Genomic DNA, 21,511 nt, shown 5'->3' with positions numbered 1-21,511 from the left:
TAAAGATTGATTGACTGATTGACCAGTGGCGAGCATAAGTCAGCAAACTCACTCACGGGTCGACTCACTCGGACTCTGATCGAGTTGCGAGTCTGGCTGAGTGATTCCGGGTATGGAAATATTTGTCGAGGCTGAGTCTGTGCGAGTACGAGCAAAATTTTTGTGAGTGTGTCTGAGCGAGACCGGTTCTGAAATGATCCGGCGAGTCTCAGTCCGAGCGAGCTCGCAAGTCGGTTTACTGAGACTCGGATCGCCCCCTAAAGAGCGAGTCCGGCTGAGTAATATTCCTGCGAGTTCGAGCAATTCCGGAGGAAGAAAATCTCTGTGAGAATGAGTGAAAGTTTTCCCTCAGCAATAAATATATTTCTTGAGTGAGTTAGGATGAACTCCACTTTTTGCAATTTTTTTGGTCAGCGAATGGCGGAAAGTGTTGCGATTTGCCTAATTTCTCTGGCATGTGTACACTAGAAGTTTTTATGCACACAGGATGGGCTAATTTCATTTTACCCTACAATACACATCATCGGCGTAAACTGGAAACATGAGTGTAAGTATAACCAAAAATTTTAGCCGGTCGCATTGCTTACAAGCCCTGAAGAAGCGTGAGTACATATTGAACGCAATCATTGCCTCTGTATGTTCGACGTTGCAGTTCTAAGAAGCAACAAAGGCCATTGTTCTGTCTGTTTAGTGCACGCCACGCCGAGAGATTTCTCGTGCGTTACAGCGAGCCCAGCAGACACAAAGGCAACGCTTGGTTACTTGTGGGAAACATATGTCGCAAGTGCACCTGTTGGACATTCTGTGTAACAAATCGAATACATAGGTATTTGCTGTGAGAATGTGCAAGCAGCACATACCGTGCAGACTTCATCCCTGAAGTAACATGTATTGTTGCATGTAACTGGCGTAGTTGCAGAGGAAGATAACTGCTACACAAGTTAACGTTGTACACCCTGTGTGCAGCGTTGTCGCAAGGGCATTGAATTTAAATTATTGCACCCTTTCCTTTATTTAGGTACTAATGTTTATTGTCAAAACACTGTAGTAAAAAATTTTTCGAGACGGTAGAAATTATAGCTGAACAACATTTGTGCAGAAGTTTCAAGAGTCATTTCAATATTCGATGAACAATAAGCCAGAGAAAGCACCCAACGTTTGCTGAAGATGAGTATTTTATGTCTTTCTAAAACTCTGAAAGTCACGTTGGTTCATTGGTTTGTTTGATGTATGGAGTTTACCATCCCAAAGCAACTCTGGCTATTGGAGACGCTATAAGCAGGGCTTTGAATAATTGTGTCCACCTTGAGTTCTTCAACATGTGCTGACATCACACACGACCTTCAACACTAAACTTTCACTGAAACGTGATAACCACGGCCATGTTTAGACTAGTGCCTTTCCACAGAAGAATGGTCTAAGTAGGTGGTAATTGTTCTGGTTTTATGTCCCACAGCCATGATGTTACGAGAGCTGTTCTTATGAAATGCTGCAGAAATTTCTACCACATGGAGTTCCTTAATGTGCACCTAAATTCGAGTACACAGGCGTCTAGCGTTTCGCCCCCGTCAAATTCAGTAGTCGCAACCAGGATTCAATCGCACGATCTTCACTACAGCAGATCAGCACCACCATGGCGGGTACTCTGTAGACAGTCAAAAAAAAGTACGGTGAAATACATGGCGGCCAAATGAAGCTAGTACAACATGTTACAAATGAAGGATATCAACATTACAGATCAAGATGTAACGCATTATCAAAACAGTCAGTATAATAACAGGTCATAGGCTTGAAGAAAGCACCCAGCACATTGGAAGTGTCGTGCATGAAGTGACGCACATTACATTACATACACACTACTTAGTGCACATTACATGCTCAGTTCACAGGTACAACAACCGATCAAAGACTGCACACTTTCACTAGAACACCACCTTTTAAGGTATCATGACAGGCTCTTTTCAGTGGCAAGCTTCCGTTTCTTTTGTAGAGTTGCAATGCTCGCATGGCAACTCTGCCCTGCAAAACAATGCACTGAGATTCACTGTTCAGGGTAGCACAAAATGTCCCAGTGCCATATCAAGCCAACATCATCCTTTGCTAATGGACCACAGAAAACGAAACCGTGTGGTCGCTGCAATTCCGAAAAACGCACAAGCATGACAAGTGTGCTATTGAAATGGATAAAAAAACGCCAAGTGCAACTGTCCGAAATGAACGCATTCCTGAACCGCAGAGTCAAGGATCGCTAAGCCAGAGCATTGGCCGCAACCAAATTGCCACCAAGTCTAGTCCTGTGTTTTTTTCCGACATTTGCGAAATCTCGATATGGAGTATAAGCCATTCGCATGGGCACGGTATTTTGGGAATTTTTATATTTCCACACGACGACATTAAAGAGCTCACTTAGCTGAAATTCCAGCTTCCGTGTCAAGAGTTGTCCATTGTGGGGGAAAGATCGTCATCCTGCCCGCGACCGAAAGATCAAGAAAGATGCAAATAAAAAAAAAGTTTTCAGCTCCAAGTGAGAATCAAACCCGAGCTACCTGCATGAAAAGCAGGTCCTCTACCACAAATCTATGTTGCTGCTCGACGCTACTTTCGAAAAAACACTTTACGAATGTCATGTAGTGGAAGGGGTCTCATTTAACACATGTAATATTGCATTGCAGAATCCTAGAATCGCGTCGAAATATTTGAATTGTGCACTAAGTCAGTGGTTTAAAGCTGCCCACCCGTTACAATGTGTGTAGCTACGCAAGTGCGCATAGCACCTAATGAACAGTAGCAGGTGGTTCAACGATTAGCAAAAGGAAGAATTATGGCATAGCGGGCAGTTAGAAACTGTACATCCTGTAGACTTTCTAGGATAGTTTGAAACGGCGAATGCTACGCACACCAACGTTCCTTCCTTAGCGGCGTGGTTGAAGTGGATGCGCACGGCGGCCGATTATGCTATCGTGTTCTACTCTTGAAGGCGAAGCTCAAGCATTGTCCAAGTTTTTGCATGTATATGTATACACACAAACACCAGCAAACACAGTCAGGAACATACATAGAAGGTTGAACACTTTCTCTAGAAAAAATTTCTGGCTACGCTCTCAATAGATGTGCATTAGTAGTGAACAAATGTGGGCAATACAGCACGAAAGGTAAAGTTTTTGTAAACTCTTTTTATTCTTAAATATTACAATACGCGAGGCCACATTTGAAGCTAGCCGGTAGCATTCTCCGATGGCCTGAAATGGTGGTAGTATGCCTTAGTGTAGTTTGTCATCAGGTCTTGCGTGCACTCGGGGAGTTCGCCGGTGAAGAGACCTGCGAGGCAAGAGAATCAACATGGGGGCACGACAGAGACTAATGCTTGGCAAAAGGCCACTCTTCATCTCGTATATTCTAATAAAAGTGGCATGCCAAGTTTCATAGACTTTGGATCGTGGATTAGACTCAGGATAAAAGACGCTGGCAAACATGGACGAAACGGCTAAAGCGGTACAACACAAACACAAAATGGCGATACCTACCAACTAGTTTGCTTCCTGTGAATAAATGTTGATTACAGTAGAACCCCGCCGACACGTTTTTTTCAAGGGCCCATAAGAAATAAACTTATTAGCTGGAAAATGCAAGAGCCAAGAAGAAATAAAAACGACAAAAAATTTCATTTCTACGCTTACGCTTGAAAAAATCGTGCCCGAAACACTGCCCGATTGTTTAGCACATGCCCCAGAAGCACGAAGAGATTTTCGAGCGCCTGCAGCGTCCTATCCTTTTAAATCTGATGCGACCGCAGACAACACCTGGTAAGCGATCACCAAAGGCAAAACTTTTGTGAGACTGTCACCGCATGCGTTGGCATCCCCCAGCGATAACGTCGCACTGTTGGAATACTGTCGAACCACCATAGCCCGTAGTAGATGGCTGAATGCCCCGGGAGAGTGAAAGCACCTCCAAAGCGATCATTATTATAACACTATGCTTCACGAGCTCCTAAGTTTCGTCACTAGTGCACACATTGGCGCAATCAGCCATAACATACCGTAATTACTCGAATCTAACGTGCACCTTTTTTCCGGTTAAGCGAGTTCATAAATTGCATGCGCGTTAGAATCTAGTACGAAAAATAAATCTAAATACGGTCATTCTATTGCCATTGGCATATCCAAAATAGCCGCCCCCTACGTGGGTCGGCATGGCCCGTCGGCCATTTCTGCCTATATGTTTCCCATGTGCGGCACTTCGTACGTGTGGTGAGGAGTTCGTCATCTCGTAGTGCATTAGCGTCGACGGCATGAAAGGACCGACTCCAAAAACTCGAGTGCACCACGATGCCGCTTTTAAAAGAAAAGTCATCGCGTGTGTAGAAACGGACGGAAATGGGCTGCATCGCGGTCGTTCGGAGTTCCCGAAACGTGCGTGCGGGAATGGCGGAAACAAAAGCAGAAGATTGTTGACAGCAAAGCTTCACGCAAAGGCTTCAGTGGACCACAGCAGGGTCGGTTTCCGCAAATTGAGGAGCTGCTCGGCGAGTATGTGCTTGAGCAGCGAGCGGCACAGCGGCCTGTGACGACAGAACCGCTCAAAGTGCGGGCTATGCAGTTAGCCTTAGAATAAAAAAAGGGCTAATGCGGAGCCAGTTTAAAGCGAGTAGGTGCTGGCTAACTAACTTTATGAAGAGGAAAAGCTTTTCCCTCCGAAGGCGAACGGACATATGCGAAAAGTTTTGAGGGGAGTACGATGAAGCTTCACAGTTTTCAGAGGTTCGTCCTAAACTTGCGGCACAACAACGGCTACCTGCTTGGGCAAATTGGGAATGCCGATCAGACGCCTCTTTACTTGGACATGCCTAGCACCACAACCGTCGAGAAGGGGGCGAAGCAAGTTCGCGTGCTGACATCGGTCCACGGTAAAACTACAGTGATGGCAATGCTCAGTTACACGTCAAATGGGCACAATCTTCCCCCCTACCTGTTATTTAAATGGAAGACGCTCCCGAAAGGAGTTGTTTTTTCGAGTGGTGTGATCGTGCAGGCCAACGAGAAAAATCGGTGCGCGTTGCAATCGATGTCTTACTTTTTTTTTTTTTTCGTCCCCGTAACCGGGTGCGCGTTACAATCGAGGGCACGGTAGAATCGAGTAAATATGGTAGTCGACAAACACAGAGCTGAGAAGGGCGTTATTTGTGGCAATGTAATTAACATATGTGATTATTTTGGCATGAACGATTGTGGGCATAAAATCAAAATTTGATGAATCAAAATTGTGTACAATAACGGGCATTTAATATACAGAAGGAGGTCCCATAGTCAAGAGACTGTATTGGGACCTCGTGTACAAAAACAATGTGTTAGTACACTTAATAGGAACTGTAGCAATAATTATGTCAAAACAAAAAATATATTAGAAAAAGGTGCAAATGAATCTATGAAATAGTATAAAGTTAACATATCAAGTCAAAGCGAAAAATACAAAAAAAGAAGGGAAAAAAGGCGATACAACAGTTTAATAGTCTTTACCCAAAAACAAAAAAAGCACCGAAAGAAAACACACATCACATGAGACAAACGGTAACTCTTATGATTATTCCGCAAAAAGAAAATAGATTTTTTGCTGTTTTTAAATTGATGAAATGAGCTTAAAGTTTTTATGTTAAGTGGAAAAGTGCTCCATAGTGAGATGGAAGTGAATCTCACAGTTTGTTTACCATAATTGCTACGAATACACTTCATAATAGTACAAATACTATTACAAAATAACTAATCAAGCACAACATGACCAGCGTGACGAGCAACTCCAGCCAGCTCCAACTGTTCCAACAAATATACCGATGACGTAAATTCATTCCAATACAACGGCAGAAGCAAACAAATCTTGAAGGCCTTGCTATTGCGAGTAATTACATAACAGACACAATCTTTCCAATACGGATGTCATAGCCTATGCTTTCGATTGCAGCCACCGAGAGCACTGGTAGCCTATGCCAATTATGGATTTATTCTTGCTGTCTTGCAGGCCAAGCTGCACGAAAAGTCAACGTGACCACTCGCTAGTGCGAACGCCTGGCCGACTCGGAGCACACTTCACGACATACAATACGGAAACAACCCCACAGTTTCGACGTCACAGCCAGGTTCCCATTACGTTGGATCCTAAGGAAGCTGTAACGAGACTGGCGTAAAATGACGCAACAGCCGGGAAAATGCAGCGGTGAGGAACATAACAGTGAAGTTCTGCTGTTGTTCACAGCGTTTAATTTACCAAAGCAAATCAGGCCATGAAGAGCTCTGAAGCAGCACTCACCCCACGCTGTGCCTTAATGGAAGTGTCGAGACTGTTCTGTAAATATTAAACTTGAAACGTACATAGTCCAAGTTTACTCTGGAGCTTACGCAAGCACCACAGACAACACTGGAAGGTTCCATCATTGATGTAGAAAAGATACGCATTCCGCCAATAATGAGATTACAGAGGGCCAACACCTGTGACTGCCCCTATCAGTGTGCAGCCCGTATCGCTTGCACTTTTCATCCTCTGGACAGAAGTTCGCCCAAGATGCGTTTTGATCCAGCTTGCGTTGTGCACACTTCACGACTGAAGCCATGTAACAATACGTCCCCCCAACTAATCCGACAGCTCACTCATTTTCGGAGAGCGTCACCATTCTTCTGATGCCGTCCGTTACTAGTGCTGCACGTACAGCACGCAAATGTTTTTTAGTAATGCAGGTGGTGTCCATTTTGCGCGACATTAGAGGAATGTAAACAGTTAATTCGAACTCGACTTCGTACAGTACAAGATAAACCACAATGCTACTACAAAGGCAAGAACAACGACAAAGATGAACAACGCCTTGTTCATTCTTTCTTCCTTGCCTGAACAGTTGCGCAGTGGTTCATCACCCATCAACAACTCATAGAGCACAAGAATGTTTTCGGGGAGTGCAAGAAGCGAAACGCAACTTGCCTGGAGACCCCGAGAACACGGCGAACGCCGGTACAACGGTCTCGGGTGCCAGCACAGTGTTGTCCTCAATCATGCAACAGTCCTTGAGCACACTCCGCCGCCCCTGGAGATAACAAGCAGACGAAACTATAATAGTACACTCATTGAAGGGCTACCAACACATAAACTTTCAATTCGTTTTTCTACCTAAAATGAAAGGCCGACACTCGAGGGCCTACTCTCAGTTTTACAAGCTGAGAAAATGGCAGCTGTGGCGCCCACAGAACCCAGCAAAGCCTGCCCTTCACTAGTGAAAGACATTCATGCTCGCCCGTTCCCACTCAAGCTGTAGGTACGGTTTCTTTGCTAATGTACATATTACGAGCAATAAGAGCTAAAGGTTTATCGTTACTATACCCAAGCCTCGATATAACAAACCTGGATATAACGAAATATCACTTTAAACGAAGCAAACAAAAAATTGTCTTGTGATTGAGACAGTGTTAAGAATATACCTTTATAATGAATTTTCAGATATAGAAAACTTATTTACGTGTAAGATGCAACTTTGTTATATTGAGGTCTGAGTGTTCATGAAGCATTAGATTCGGCTGAGCACCGATGTTACAGTCCCTGAGGAAATTCAGAAACGGTAAAGTTGAAGGCCTAAATCCAGCAACATATATCTGAATGCGAAAGCCAACTATCTAAACCGCACAAGAAGTTCACAGCATCACGAAATTGCCGACGTGCTACTGGATAGAGCATTTATATAAATTTCCATGGGATAGATATCTAGTAGTGGCAATGGGCGGTGCTCACATTATTGGATAGGTTGTAGCGGAGCACAGAAAATGCACTGGTAAGTGTGAGCGCACCATTAAAATTAACTGCAATGGGTTTTCGAAGTTCTATCCATTTCTTACTGTGCTTGATGTCCAGACAAGGTGTGAGCTTCATGTCACAAGCTCGTGCAAAATATTCTGATGTAAACCTCGGATTCTCCGCTCCATGGCTCCTTTGGTGATGCACCAAGCTAAATGGTTTGATACTTGACGTTATCGCAGCTAGCCATATATGTATGTCAAGTCACCAGAATTGAGACAGTAACTCGACCCCATTATACTGTCAATGTCAATAGGTGACAATAAAGAAGGAGAACCATGTCGTTGAGTCGGTCAATGAGCATTCTTAAGATTTTTTACTGCAAGCACATAAAGGGCTGAAAGAAAAGTGGCCCCGTGAAGAAAGGAAGGTAAAGAGGGACGCCCACGAGTGCCGACTACCAACTGAATTTATTGTTGATCACACAGACTCACAAGTATATGTACAAATGGGTAAAAGATTAAAAAACACACCATAAGCAATATGTCACTATTGAGCAGGTTTACTGATAAAGAAGAATAATATCAAGTCATAGACTATAGGAGATCCAGAAGTGTGAATTCCTTTTCATGAAAAGAAACCGAGAGATGGCTAATGCATCGGTTCTTAACATAGTAAGCATCTGCAATTTCCAGTACTACTTGGTGTTTATGACATTCCAACACACACCTAGCCTGAAACTGAAGTTGTAAACCACAGCTTTTATTGTGCATAACTAGGTTGCAACTTGCTCATTTATATAAGCCGTTCTCACGCTCTCGAAACCCCCTACTTAAAGAATGACCAGTTTAAACTATGTTAACTGCACCCATACGTTATAAAGGTAGCTTGTAGACAACACCCGTGGAGCATTCCACGAATTAAATTGTGTGTTTTACTGAACATGCCCATCTGCTCATACTCGGCATCTCGCTAAGCCGTTTGTCAACCAACTTTGGCCTTGTTGCAAGGGGTTGATGAACCACATCAACCCCATGTCTCGAATTGAGTAACTTTAGCTCAAGAGATATGTTGTTGAGGTAAGTTGAATAAACTTCATTTGCCCATTGGTTGTGTCCGGGGATAGGCTATGTGATGCCGCTGCCTTGCCGGCCACCGGCGGCAGTCGTCATTCTACCCGAAGAGACATTCCCAAGCTGGCTGCGACGACCACGAAGCAATATTTCTATGCAGTGTGAACAATAAAGCCCCGCGCACGTGCAGTGCTGCCCATCCAACATCATGCTGATCTCGTCAGGCCGGACTTGCGCCATCTAGGTGCGACAGGAACTCACAGCGAGCCATCGACTACAAAACAGGATCACCAGAGCAATTAATGGCCTACCACGTGGTCCTACGTCGACGACCAAGTACTGTGCCTTGGAGGCTTAGGCGTGGCCATCATTATGTGCTCACAAGTAGCCCTGGATTGGTAGACTTCTGCCACCATGTGGAGAGGAGAAGCTGGGGTTGGGCTTCACCACTCTCATTCAATCAGCAGCACCAAGGAGCGCCCCGCCTGTTTTTTGCGAGTTGAGAGTGTCAACACGTAAATACTCTGTGCAAAGTATTTTTGTGTCTTCAACTCGTCTTCGTGACTGCTCCGAGCACGAGAGCCACATGCGTTCATGCCAGCCACGCAACACCAGTCCCAGCACTTGTGGAAGCAGTGGAGTGCCATAACACCTCATTCCTAACAGCTGCTAGGGTTCAAGGAACATCTTCCAAGGTCTTTGGCAATGGCCCTAGCGAAAATATAAAACAGCTGCCACTCTTCTCTTTCTGTCTCTCGTTTAAAATGTTTTACGTTCTGTAAAAGCTTTTCACAGACTGATGAAGTAACATCTGGAAATCCTGCTGAAGAAAGCCAGCCTACCTTCTTGCTTCGTGGCTGGTATTCCCAGCTGCGAAGCAAGAATTAATTTATGCCTCATGCCGCTCAGAACTGGTAAAGAGAGTAATTGCATTGTCTGCCACAAGTGCAGATGTATCTATGTCTTGCTTACATACTGTCTACATGTATTCAAGTCGGGCCTGCTTAATCTTTGCAAGTGCTATAAGCAGATGGGCATGCACAGTAAAGTACACACAAGCTTGCAGAATGCTCTGTGGGTGTTGGCTGTAGACAACAACATGGGAATGCAATTGTACTGGACGTTGTTTAAATAAGAGGTTAGGAAAGCGCAAGAACGACTCATGCAAAGGAACAAGTTACAACCTAGTCGAACGCTGTAAGAGTAGCGGCTGCAAACCTCCGTGTCAGGCTGGGCGTGCATTGGAATGCCTGGAGACCAAGCAATGTGAAAAATTGCACAGGCTTATGAAGACAAATGGTGACAGATGCATTAGCCAGTCCTCGGTTGCTTTGCACGAAAAGGAATTTGCCCTTTCGGATCTACTTTAGTCCTTTGATCGGTGTCATTCTTCCATGGTTTTATAAGCTGGCTAACCAAATTGTGACGTGTTCCTGAAATGTGCTTAATAATTTTTTTGCCTGTCCGTATGCATATTTGCAGATGCTTGCTCTGAACAACGAACCCAGTTGGCAGTCAGCGCTCGTGTGCGTTTCTCTCCGGCTTCTGTTTTTTACAGTGCCACCTTTCCTTCAGTAGTTACATGCTTGCAGTAACATTGTTGCAGTTACATACTTGAGCACGGACAGAAAATGCTACCGGTCGGTAGTCGAGGCTCCCGAGAACATGCGAGCCAAACATCAGAGCGCAGCGTGCGATTCAGAATTTATAATAATTTGTCAAGTCAGCTCGAAATAATTTCCTCTCCTTTCTACAAATGATGTCGTGTACCCAAACGACAGCGATGTTGGCCGATTTGAGCACTGTGGGAGGTACAGTCACAACAGCCGCTTCTAGAGACCTCCACGTGCCTGCGCTCGCAATGACACTGAAAGTATATAACTTGTTCGAAAAAAAAATGACAAGTGCTCTGGGTCATGGCGATTGTGCGACACAATCCCCCCCTGCTTAGCTACCAGTGCACCCGTCAGGATGAGAGAAAGCAATTACACGGTGAAACGATTCCGCTCGCACTATACGGATTTTGGAAATTTCACAGAAGTCGATTCGTGAGGAAATAAACTCCTTCAGCGAATTCCCTCGATGGTTACTTGGAAAAGTGTTGCGAGGCCTCTTTAGCAATAAAGTGTTTCATGGGCATCTGCCGAGCTTCCCATTTTCTCAGAGCCGCCACTGTATTCAGGAGGTTTGCATGACAGAGTTAACCCAGCTTCGAGAATTGGTGTAGGCAGCCCTTCAACACTTAACGAAAAGCTGCAAGCTTGCCAGCACTTGTGATGTACAGTACCGTCCGCTCTCAGGGTGAACACGGCTCAGCGTGGCTGCCCTTCGCACAGCGCCAGTGTAGCCGGTGCGGCGCGCATCAAAGCGTAGCGGCACATGCGTGCCCAGACACACGGGTGAGGCTTTACGTCGCCTGCTATATCTCTCGAGCAAGTCGTTCCGTGATAGCCAGGCGCATGTCTTGCTTGCCTGAAGTACGACCTAAACGGTGCGCCCGCGTGTGCCTGTGCCGCTTCGATGCGATGCACGGCCCCGTCGGCTGCGCGGGCGCTTCGCAGAGCAGTGCCACGCTAAGACTTGTTCACACTAACAGTGGACGTCACTGTACACTCCAATTTCACACAATGCGGAACCCAAATTACGCGGCTCGACTTCATAAACTGAACAACTTTGGGCAGGCCTGTACTCACTATAACGCAGTTCTTTCCAATGTAGACGTAAGAGCCGACATGACCCGCATTGACGACAGTGTCTTCGCCGATGAAGACGTGGTCGCCGATATGAAGTGGAAAGAAGGCCACGCTGTAACGAAAATGGGGGATAAACAATTAAAGTCAACGTTGCCAATTTAAAGACTAAACACATATAAATTTATTTTTAAAGTACACAGTACTACGAGACAGAATTATGATAAGCTCTGTCTTACTCTGATGGTTTTTTTTTTGTTGTTATATCTACGTGTAGAGCAAATTAGCCCCACAAGAAACAGCGATGCAAAAATTGTATTTCAGAAACATTGTGCCAGTATGGGGTATGCTGTAGACAAGAGCACTTTATAATGTTGAAACCTTGGGCACCTTTACCACACGCCAAAACACAAGTACACTACAGTAAAGGCTCTTTCATTCAGATTCAAAGGGGACCATAACATTATTCTAATTAAGCGGCGTTCAAATTAGTGGGCAGGAGCTGGAATGGACAGACATTGTGTGAGACTGCGAGGAGAGAACCCAGAGAAGCCGCCTTTAAACTCCCCCACGCAAATATAGCGATACTATACATTTGTAGCTGGTAATTTCGTAAATTAGGTTCATGCACTCACAGCGAGCAGAATTTATTGATCAGTCGGTGATATGCCAGAAACAAACAGGAACTTGCATTCACGTGAGCAATGAGCCTGAATGCCAAAATATACAAAGCTATTTGTGCTCCAAAACAAGTTCGTTTACATGGCAAGATTCATGCAATCAATACTTAAGGTCTTTCTTTCTTAGTTTATTGGGAACAAAATTGATATTGTCCAAGGAGACACGGCTAAAGGCAAACGTTGCTTTACTGGGCCATGCAGTAGCAGCACACAGACAACATTTATGTAAAACCACAAAAGCATACATGGAAATCAATCACTACATTTTGTTTACACAGACAAAAGTAATGAGTAATTTGGGTGATCATTCTGGACTGATTTCTGCAAGGAAGCACAAAAGCCAGGGGGCTTCCGATTCCAATCAATCAACGTAGATAGCGACACATTCAAATTATGAGAAGGTTTATGCAATAGAAATACATAGGGCTGTGCCAAGAGCAGAGTGTCAGTTCGTATTGACAGCAAATTCGAATCAGCGAGCTTTTACTGCAGATTCAAATGCAACATCGAATTTTTTTAATGTAACGTATAGATGTATGCACAAGTGTAATAGATGCACATTTGCTGAAGATAATTATGTCATACCACGAGGGCCCTGGTTTCTAAAGATAGCGTTTGTTCCGATCTACGCAGTCGAGTCTGAATTACGCGAATATGACGCGTACTGAAGACTGCTGCAACGTAAGCATGAGTATTACCTAAGCCCTAAAAGGTCACGAATGATGTGCAGCCATCACAGCTCGAACCCACAATCTCAGCAGAGAAATAAAGTGGCCAGTAATCTACAGTAAGAATAAATGTACAGCACTCATGAATTGAAAAGCAAAATCAAATTTTCTAGTAAACTCGGACCTCATTATAACAAAGTTGCATCTCACACAAAAACATGTTATATCTGAAAATTCGTTGTAAAGGTTTATTCCCAATACTATATCTATTGCAAGACTGTTTTTAATTTACTTCATTATAACCGATACATCGTTATATCTGGGTTCGTTATACCGAGGTTTGATTGTATTAATTGTAGTATTTATAATCACTCGAGATAACCGCATCATGCCACAACACGTCTGGCCAATTACATGATGTCTCTTAGATGAGTATAAAAGAGTCAAAATTAAGCCACTACAACACGAGCTGATAGTGCAAACAATAGTATGTGCGTTAATTATTCCCTAAGTGACTTGTTACAATGCATGAGTACTGTACAGTCATCAATTTTATGAATGGGAACAAGCATGGATGGATGGTAAAACTTTATTTCGTCAGAAAGCAACTGCTGATGATTCCGTGTTAGATGGCCATCAACCCAAGGTTGGCGGCGACCTGTGTGGCCCACTCCACGACCCTTAACTGGACGACTGGGTCTGAGCTGGTCAACACGGCCTCCCAGTGCTCAAGACAGGGATCACGCATAATATCCACCGGCGGCGGCACTATGCTACATTTCCAAAGTATGTGATCATATGTTGCCACAGCCTGACACCATTTGCATTGCGGCTTTATCTCCTCCGGGTACATTTTGTTCAACACGTGAGGGTTGGGGAAATATCGCGTCTGCAATTTTCTCCAGACGCATTCCTGCGCCTTAGTCAACCGCTTGTGCGGGGGCGGATAAAACCTCCGCTCTAGTTTATAATGATTTATTATGTCGTGAAAGGACACCAGCCCATCTCTCGTGGACCGCCCCGGAACTGGCGGCTCACCTACCCGGCTGACGAAACCTCGAGCATTCAGGTGAGCCGCCTCTGGGAACAAGCATGTGCACAGCAATTGGCTTCACATTGCACATCTGGTCCGGTGCAGTGGCAGCATGCAAGAATAAAAGAACAGAGCAATGCCTTTCCCTACATCGCCTACACACCTTCTTGCATCTTTCCTTTTGTGTTTGTCACTTGATACTGATGGGCATACAAAGCTGTGATAGCAACAATTCTTACCAAAAGCAATCATTTTGCTCCAATGTCCCAACAGCAGACATAAATAAAGATTGATTGATTTGGCTATGTGGGGTTTAACATCCTAAAACCTGCATATGATTAAGAGAGACGCCGTAGTGGAAGGCTTTGGAAATTTCGACCACCTGGAGTTTTTTAACGTGCACCCAAATCAGAGCACATGGGCCTACAGCATTTTTGCCTCCATCAAAAATGCAGCCGCCACAGCCAGGATTCGATCCCGCGACTTCCGGGTCAGCAGCCTTAGCCACTAGACCAAGGCGGCCGGGCGATATAAATCAAGAAGAAAGCATAAAATAACGACTAATTCATTATGGTAGTGACAGCAGCAGGGATCATACCATTCGATTCTCTTATTTTCAGGTTTCGCCACTGAATTGCCCTACATACGTGGTCGGAGCCTACCTGCTACAAGTTCGCTTGTTCCCTTGCATAAAAATGACATCTGTACTACAGACAGGTTAGTTCCACTCATTATTAGTAATCCAAGGAGATGGCAGTGTATTATAGCAAGCATGCAACAGCTTGATCTATTACAAAAGTATGTTGACGTGAATATCCCAGGCTTCTTTGCAACGTAACGTCGAGGAATGTTGCTGTTAGGATTAGCCAAGACTTTCGATTATTCCTTATCCAAGACTTAGCACTTTTAGGACAACCAAATCCGCCTCTAGCTGTTTCCTCCAAGTGATCTTTTTCGTTCGTAAGAAGAGTCAAATCTCTATAATTATTACTGAAGAAGGTACACCACTTAATCACATAGAACAAATTGAATCAAGAAATAACAATGCCCTAATGAGGTACGCCACCGTAGGGGTTCTTCATTAATGCTGATCACCTCGGGTTTCTTTATCGGCCACCAAAATGAAAGTACACACACGTGCTCATGCGTTCAGCATGGATCGATATGAAGCTGTTGCGGGTGGTAATCGAACCCACAACCTTAGCAGGAAAACGGCCTGAGGCGTCTTTAGACAAAAGTTCGACTGGACATAACGTCTTTCAACGCGCGTTCAACGACAACCCTGCGCATTCAAGTGTGCTACTTCAGGCTACCCAGCCACGCGAACGACTTATCCGCAAAGACGACGCAACGGATTCATGTGACGTACCCTTTGCTGAACTTCTTGAAGGGAGGCCTGATGACTGACCGGCTACTTATGACGCAGTGGCGACCAATCCTGACGTTCGCGAGGTCCCCGCGTATGATGGACTCGGATTGAATTATTGTCTGCAAGCAAGAAGACAAAGCCAAGTCATCGTGTCGACGGAGCATTCAACCAGAGGCCGCGATTCAACTTATAATAACCAACGTAAGCAAGCACCTTCCCGTTGAGAACAATGTTGTGGCTACCGCAGAGAACAGAGTTCCTGCTCACTTTGTTCCCGGAAGCCTGGAACACGAACGAAAGTACAAAGTAATATTTTGCACCCCAAGCAGGACAAAACCAAAACTTCATTCATGCCACACGAAAGCATTCGGAGGAGCGTCTCACAGTTTCTATGTAGTCTTGCTTGTTGTACCACACATCGACGACGTCCATTGCAATCGCCGAGTCTTGGATGATTCGTCTTCCGAGCGAAACAACTAGTGGTACGAAGGAATCAGCGAGAATTAATCCCTCCTAAGGTGAAACTAACCGCCGCCCACCTGTGAAAACAAACTAGGCGGCCATTTTACGATTCATTGGGAGCAAAGGAGCCGAAGCCGCAGCCACAAGGGAGTCGGGAGGTTAGTGTTGTCATTTCTCTACATGTTTACTACTTCCTGCTAAATAAGTTAAATATTCAAAGCGATGCAAACAAAGCTCTCTTGAACGTACACATAATTTTTTAAGCCGGAAAAGCATTGAAACTGTGTGTACCAGCATATATGGACCATAGAGGAAACCATTCAATGATCAACATTGCCATATGACCTCATTTTCATGGCAGTATTTAGCCCGGTGGTTATGCGTCAGCTAAAGCTACGAAAATAAACCAGGTCATAATGAACACTTCCGTTCGAATAAGTTATGTTAGTTAATTGGTTCCCAAACGGTAGCGCCGATGCGTCCTTTCGTTGACAGCGCCCATTTAGGCTTAAATTGCGTTTACCGGAGTTGTACTACGTTTCGGTGCGTTAACCTCACGGGCGTGCACAGGAAACATACTGCGCTCGCGATATGGAGCGTTGACTAACTTAAACGCTTATTGCGAGTTAAACGCGCTTAATGTATGTGATGCACGACACCCTAAAACGAATTTTGAAGAAACTCTCAACGGCCGCGGCCCAAAGCAGCTGCTTCTGGCGTTTGTTTACAAACACGGCACACTCCCCAGCCGTCGTGTTTTGGAACTGAAAGACGGAAGCGGAAATAGTTCTACAATGGCGAGCCAATGGTGAAGCTGCCAGTGATCAAACCCGACCAATAGGAGTCCGCTTAGCTGCTCTGACGTCACGTCAAGGATTGCCCCCTCCCTCGTTGAGCGAGGCGAAAACGGCTCAGGAGGTGCCTGGTCGGTCGGGGTTGGTGTCGGGGGATTCCGCAGTTATGGATTCCCTTCGTGAGCAGGTGATGATCAATCAGTTCGCGCAAGCAGCCGGCTGCGCGAGGGACCAGGCCAAACAACTACTTCAAGCTGCCCACTGGCAGTTCGAGGTGAGTCGAGGTTCGAAAGAATCAATCGACGCTACCCCCCCTCACTTTATCGCCCCTAGCACTTCCATATCAACATGGCCACGGGGAAGCTTCCTTCATAACCGAGTCCTACCCCTTTGATTTCGCAGACTGCCCTCAGCGTTTTCTTCCAAGACGCGGCCGTGCCAGGCTGCCACCCGGCGGGACACTTTAGCTCGGTAAGCTACGTGGAATGTTTGTCTTTGGGAACTTTTTTCGATGGCGCAACCGTGTTTAGCAAACCACGAGTTCCTTTCCGTGGTCGCAACCGTCGACCGTGTTACCCGCCTCCTCTCACTTTTCTTCTCTCCCTCGCCTTCTACTATCGACGTACCAGCCTAGCGTCCTGAATGTATGGCTCGCTTTATTATTATTTTTTCCCTCTCTCATCGTCTAGGCACCACAGACCCCTTAATTCATTCGCTTGCCAGCTGCGGTTATAAAGATCGCAGAACTCTCCGCACCATTCCCGGCATTTAGACTGAGGTTCACTTGGCCGCTCCGGTTCCGTTATCAGTGACGCGTTCCGGAAACGAAAAAAAAACATATATATACATATATAGATACTGCTGTTTGCGACTTTGTCTGTCATTCGCCAGCCTCTCGGCGCTGATAATCCGCGACGCTGCGCTAGCGCTTTCCTTGTCTAAGCGCCGTTTAGTACGTCCGCGATTTGTTTGAGATACATTCTGTTTTCTCGCAATCCAGCTCGAATGTCATGACCGGCCGTGGTTAAGCGCATTAACACTCTGATCCAACGCGATAGCGCTTATCCGTAAGGGAGAAAAAAAAAGTGTGGAAACATACGGGGCGTTAGAAAGAAGCCGTCTCGTGTCAAAGTACCGTCGATTTCCTGCTGTTGCTGGCGTTGTTTTAGTGTATTTATATTTTCCTGTGGTTTTGCAATCGTACAGTTGGCCAACAACAAGCCGGCCGGCGCTTTTCGCGTGTTGCGACGATTCTTGCATGTGTATGGTAAACAGTTGCGTGGTTTTGGTCTACGCTTGTGCCGATACTATTGGGCAAAAAAGAAAAAAAGAAACTAAGGCGCTGGCGGCAACGGTACTCACTCTGACCGTTGCGACAACTTTCCGTCGCTCTTTTGTTTTTTGTATCTTTTAGATGGCGGACGCGGCGCGCCTGTTACCAACGTGTGTGCTTTTCTATCTCTCTTTTGCTTTCTCGTTCATTGACGAAGCTGGCGGCGTCTTTCACGCCCAGACAGCGTGCCTTCATGACCTTGCGCAGTTCCGAGCAGCCGGAGAGAGTGTCGCGGGTGAAAGCTTGTGTTACGAAACATATTCACCAGGCGCGACGCTATCTACCTCGCTGGGACTGCTTGTTTGCCTAGCAGGTACATCGCGTTGGTGTTTTCTCTAAAAAAAATAACGGTATTGACCACGCATCTACATGGTGTTGCAGATTTTATCTGTCAGGCAACATAGTCGATCGCCTAGCTTGAGTCGTACGTTGCATGACAGCTGGAAACAGGGCTGTAACGTCGAAGCAATGCAGCTGTTTTTGTTTCTGTGTGCTTGTAATGTTTGCCTCCCTATCGTATAGCGACTCATAACAAGGTTGTTCCCTGCCTCGTCACGACAGGAAAGAACAGTGCGCCGCTGTTTGTTGGACATCTGTCTGTTGAATGTGGTTTGCGCCTCTTATCAGCGTAGATCTGGTTAGTTACCTGTCAGAGCTGTCTTTTTTGCGCTTATTTCACAGCGACAGCTTGCTAGTGGTTTCACTAGTACCTAACGGTAATAAAGAAAGGTTGCTGTCTGTCCCTTTTGCTCGTGCCACTTTGCTGTTATGTGACACTTGACGGGAGGATGTTACGCTTGTCGGTTTTCACAGCTGTGTTTCAGTGTCAGTACGTTGTTTTGTCAGTGTTATTGGCAAACAAATGTGAGGCTCAAATGAACCAGTCAGGGCTTTAGGCTGCCTAACAATGTATGCATATGCCAAATGTAAGAGTTAGTCCTGTTTAGCCATCAGCTCGGTTTTCCAGGGCTGTACCCAAAAATTGTTTTGAAGGGGAGTGTCCATGAGTGAAACGACGTAGTTTCCTAAAATGAACTATGGATAATTCAACTACCATGGGATTGACGGGTAGTACGCAAAAATTGCCTCGTCTTTGTGCTTGCGGCTGTGAGCATACTTGTGACTTGTTCATTGCTTTGTTTTGGTATTGTTTCGAATAAAAAAAAAAAGACTGTTGTGAACTTCGCCACCAGAATTGAATTGGTGAGCCCGAAAGGTTCAGGCGGTTTAAAGCAACTGATGACCATTTTCCGATTGTCGTCTCGTGACAAAGCGGCTCCAGACCACAAAAAACAGAAAGATTAGATAAAATTGTGTACTGCCCAACGATGCCACGCCGATACTGAAACGCCATGCATAGCAGCTCCCATAGACACTAGCGCCAAGCAAGACTGCGCTTGACTGAACACTTCTAGCGCTCGAGCGATGTCGCCTAATTGCTCGTCTCTGCCTGCTTTATTGCTTCTTTTATCACTTACACACAAGGCATACACTACTCATTCCACCTGTAAGATCATCTTCGAGATTAACTCGCACGTGTTCTATTACACAGGTGTTTGTACTGCACCTGCCATAGTCATTTATAGTACTCAGATTCAGCTTTAGGAGCAGATTCAAGAACTTTAAGCAGCCAAAATAATCTGTTACACTATACTATTCAATGCAAATGTGGTTTTAGTGTCTAAACTAATTCTGATTAAGTGCTCAGCTTAAATACTGCCTTAGTATCATATCTAAAATCTGAAATGAGAGGTATTATAACCAGCCTCGGGAAGATAGTAGAAGTAAAGAAGATGGCAGGAGGATATCCTATAATAATAATAATCGTATATGGGGTTTTCATCCAAATACCACGATTTAATTATGAGTGACTCTGTAGTGGAGGGCTTTAGAAATTTCAACCATCTGGTGTTTTTTATGGTGCAAAAACATGGCACAGTACACAGGCCTCTATCATTCCACCTTCATTTGAATGCAACCGCCGCATCTGACATGGAACTTGTGACCTTCCGGTCAGCAGCTGAGCACCTTAGCCTCCAAGGCGAACGGCAGGTTATCCAACTAGTTGAGACAATAATGGATATTGCTGACACTTTAGCATAAAAAAGAACACCATCGTCTCTCGTTAACTATCATGCTTCCAGTGATGGTTTGTTTTCCTGTTCATGCTTACAACTTCACAATATTTGTTCAAGTAGCATGCCTTAAGTTTGTGTATGTGTCTGTATTGCTGCATGATAACACGCATGATAACAACAGCCCAGAGGGGCTTGTGGCGGTGTTCTCGAAGTTTATGGGACCGTAGGTGTTGTCATAGAAACTTGTACCTGTGCCCTTAAGAACCTTCCAAAGTTTGTCTACTGAGAAACCTTTGAGCCGGGGAAAAGGCGTTGGCAAAAGTGCATCAACAGTCAAAGGGTCTACTTTGAGGCATATTAGCAATGTTTTTATGGATATTCTCGCTACTTTTTTTATGAACTCCGTGCTTTACCACTTCTGCAGATGTGCACGCCCGCCAACACGCCGGCAACGCCGCCCAACTTTCCTGAGACGTTGCTGTCGCTGTCCAAGCTCTCGGCCGCCACCCCTCCAACAGCGCCCAGCCCCGTGCAGGGCTCCGCACTGCAGGGCGGTTACCAGGGCTGCATGGGAGCGCCGAGCCAGTACGCTCCACAGCGGAGTGGGGGTGGTGGCATGCCTTCTCACTCTTCCCAGGGCCGCTGTTTCCCGGCGAGCACGTCACCTTCCTCGTCCTCCATGGAAGCTCAACGATAGATCGTCCTTCGACGCGGAGAAAACAGCCTGTCCCCTCGATGACACGGAAGAGAATGGGCTTGCGCGACACCGATGGGGCACGTGCTCTGCGCAGCTTCGTCGCAGTCCACGAGTGCGACAGAGCGCATGTCCGGACATTTCGATCGGCGATGCCGCAGGCGCGGAACAGGGTGGGGTTGTGAATTGAGGGGATTGGCGTTGAGGTACGGACATTTCGGAATGGTGATTGCTGAGAGTAGAGGTGGTGTGCTTTTGGTTTGGAAGGAGGTCTCTGCGTGCGTATGTGTGAAAATTGTGTTGTTTGGGACTGGGCCCTCCCAAGGGTTGGCCATGTTGTACTGGTTACCTTTTCTTTAACACCATTCAGTCTCCAATGAGCTCAATTAGGGTTTCACTTCACGTGGCATTGCAGCTGAGGACTGAGGGAGAACCATGTGGCCAAGTAGAGTCGTGGCACAGCAATTTTTCAAAACTCTCGTCGCCTATCAACAAGCCGAAAGATCTGCCGAGTATGGTGTGGGCAATCGGCTGAATAAAGGACCAAGAAATGTTGTCGTTTGCTGGTCACTGACAAGATTTAGAATTGCTGTGCCAAAGATTTCTTTAGGTACAACATTCAAGTTGTAGTTAAATTTATTTCCTATTTTTAACAGGATGAATTGGAATGTCTAAGTACACACTATAATTTTGAGAGATGGTTGACTATCCAACTTTGGTGTTCTGACAATGGTGGTTTGTAATAGCGAATTTGTAGTTTACTGTAATATGGGCTGCAGAGAATTCTTTTGCCTCTCGTAACTGGTAATATTCTCAATGGATTTCACGTAAACTTTCCATCAAGTGTTGACGAGACCAGAAAAATTTGTG

General features: G+C 45.4%; 2 protein-coding genes across 2 annotated transcripts; one reads left to right on the top strand and one right to left on the bottom strand.

Moving 5' to 3' along the window:
* Positions 1–3,153: 3,153 nt before the first annotated feature.
* Positions 3,154–16,476, bottom strand: DCTN5-p25 (Dynactin 5, p25 subunit). Its single transcript, XM_037431009.2, has 6 exons — positions 15,665–16,476; positions 15,494–15,562; positions 15,281–15,399; positions 11,534–11,645; positions 6,964–7,066; positions 3,154–3,318 (listed from the first exon to the last, which is right to left on the bottom strand). Exons 1-6 carry the CDS (start codon positions 15,710–15,712, stop codon positions 3,215–3,217), a joined length of 555 nt encoding a protein of 184 aa, XP_037286906.1. The 5' UTR covers positions 15,713–16,476; the 3' UTR covers positions 3,154–3,214.
* A 148-nt stretch (positions 16,477–16,624) lies between these two features.
* Positions 16,625–21,196, top strand: LOC119180264 (UBA-like domain-containing protein 2). The gene is made up of 3 exons (XM_037431416.2): positions 16,625–16,810; positions 16,939–17,007; positions 20,372–21,196. The coding sequence occupies exons 1-3, from the start codon at positions 16,703–16,705 to the stop codon at positions 20,642–20,644; spliced, it is 450 nt and encodes a 149-aa protein (XP_037287313.1). The 5' UTR covers positions 16,625–16,702; the 3' UTR covers positions 20,645–21,196.
* Positions 21,197–21,511: the final 315 nt, after the last annotated feature.

This window comes from Rhipicephalus microplus, chromosome 7 (genome assembly GCF_043290135.1).
Source record: "Rhipicephalus microplus isolate Deutch F79 chromosome 7, USDA_Rmic, whole genome shotgun sequence".
Taxonomy (NCBI): Eukaryota; Metazoa; Arthropoda; class Arachnida; order Ixodida; family Ixodidae; genus Rhipicephalus; species Rhipicephalus microplus.
The sequence above is the reverse complement of the archived record's forward strand: the minus strand, read 5'-3'. Positions and strand labels throughout refer to the sequence as shown.

Coding starts and splice junctions, on each gene's coding strand:
- LOC119180264 (XM_037431416.2), top strand. CDS start 16,703: ATGGATTCCCTTCGTGAGCAGGTGATGATCAATCAGTTCGCGCAAGCA. Junction 16,811..16,938: donor CTGCCCACTGGCAGTTCGAG/GTGAGTCGAGGT, acceptor TTGATTTCGCAG/ACTGCCCTCAGCGTTTTCTT. Junction 17,008..20,371: donor CGGCGGGACACTTTAGCTCG/GTAAGCTACGTG, acceptor CCACTTCTGCAG/ATGTGCACGCCCGCCAACAC.
- DCTN5-p25 (XM_037431009.2), bottom strand. CDS start 15,712: ATGGACGTCGTCGATGTGTGGTACAACAAGCAAGACTACATAGAAACT. Junction 15,400..15,493: donor ACATTGTTCTCAACGGGAAG/GTGCTTGCTTAC, acceptor TCTTGCTTGCAG/ACAATAATTCAATCCGAGTC. Junction 7,067..11,533: donor TTGGAAAGAACTGCGTTATA/GTGAGTACAGGC, acceptor TGTTATCTCCAG/GGGCGGCGGAGTGTGCTCAA.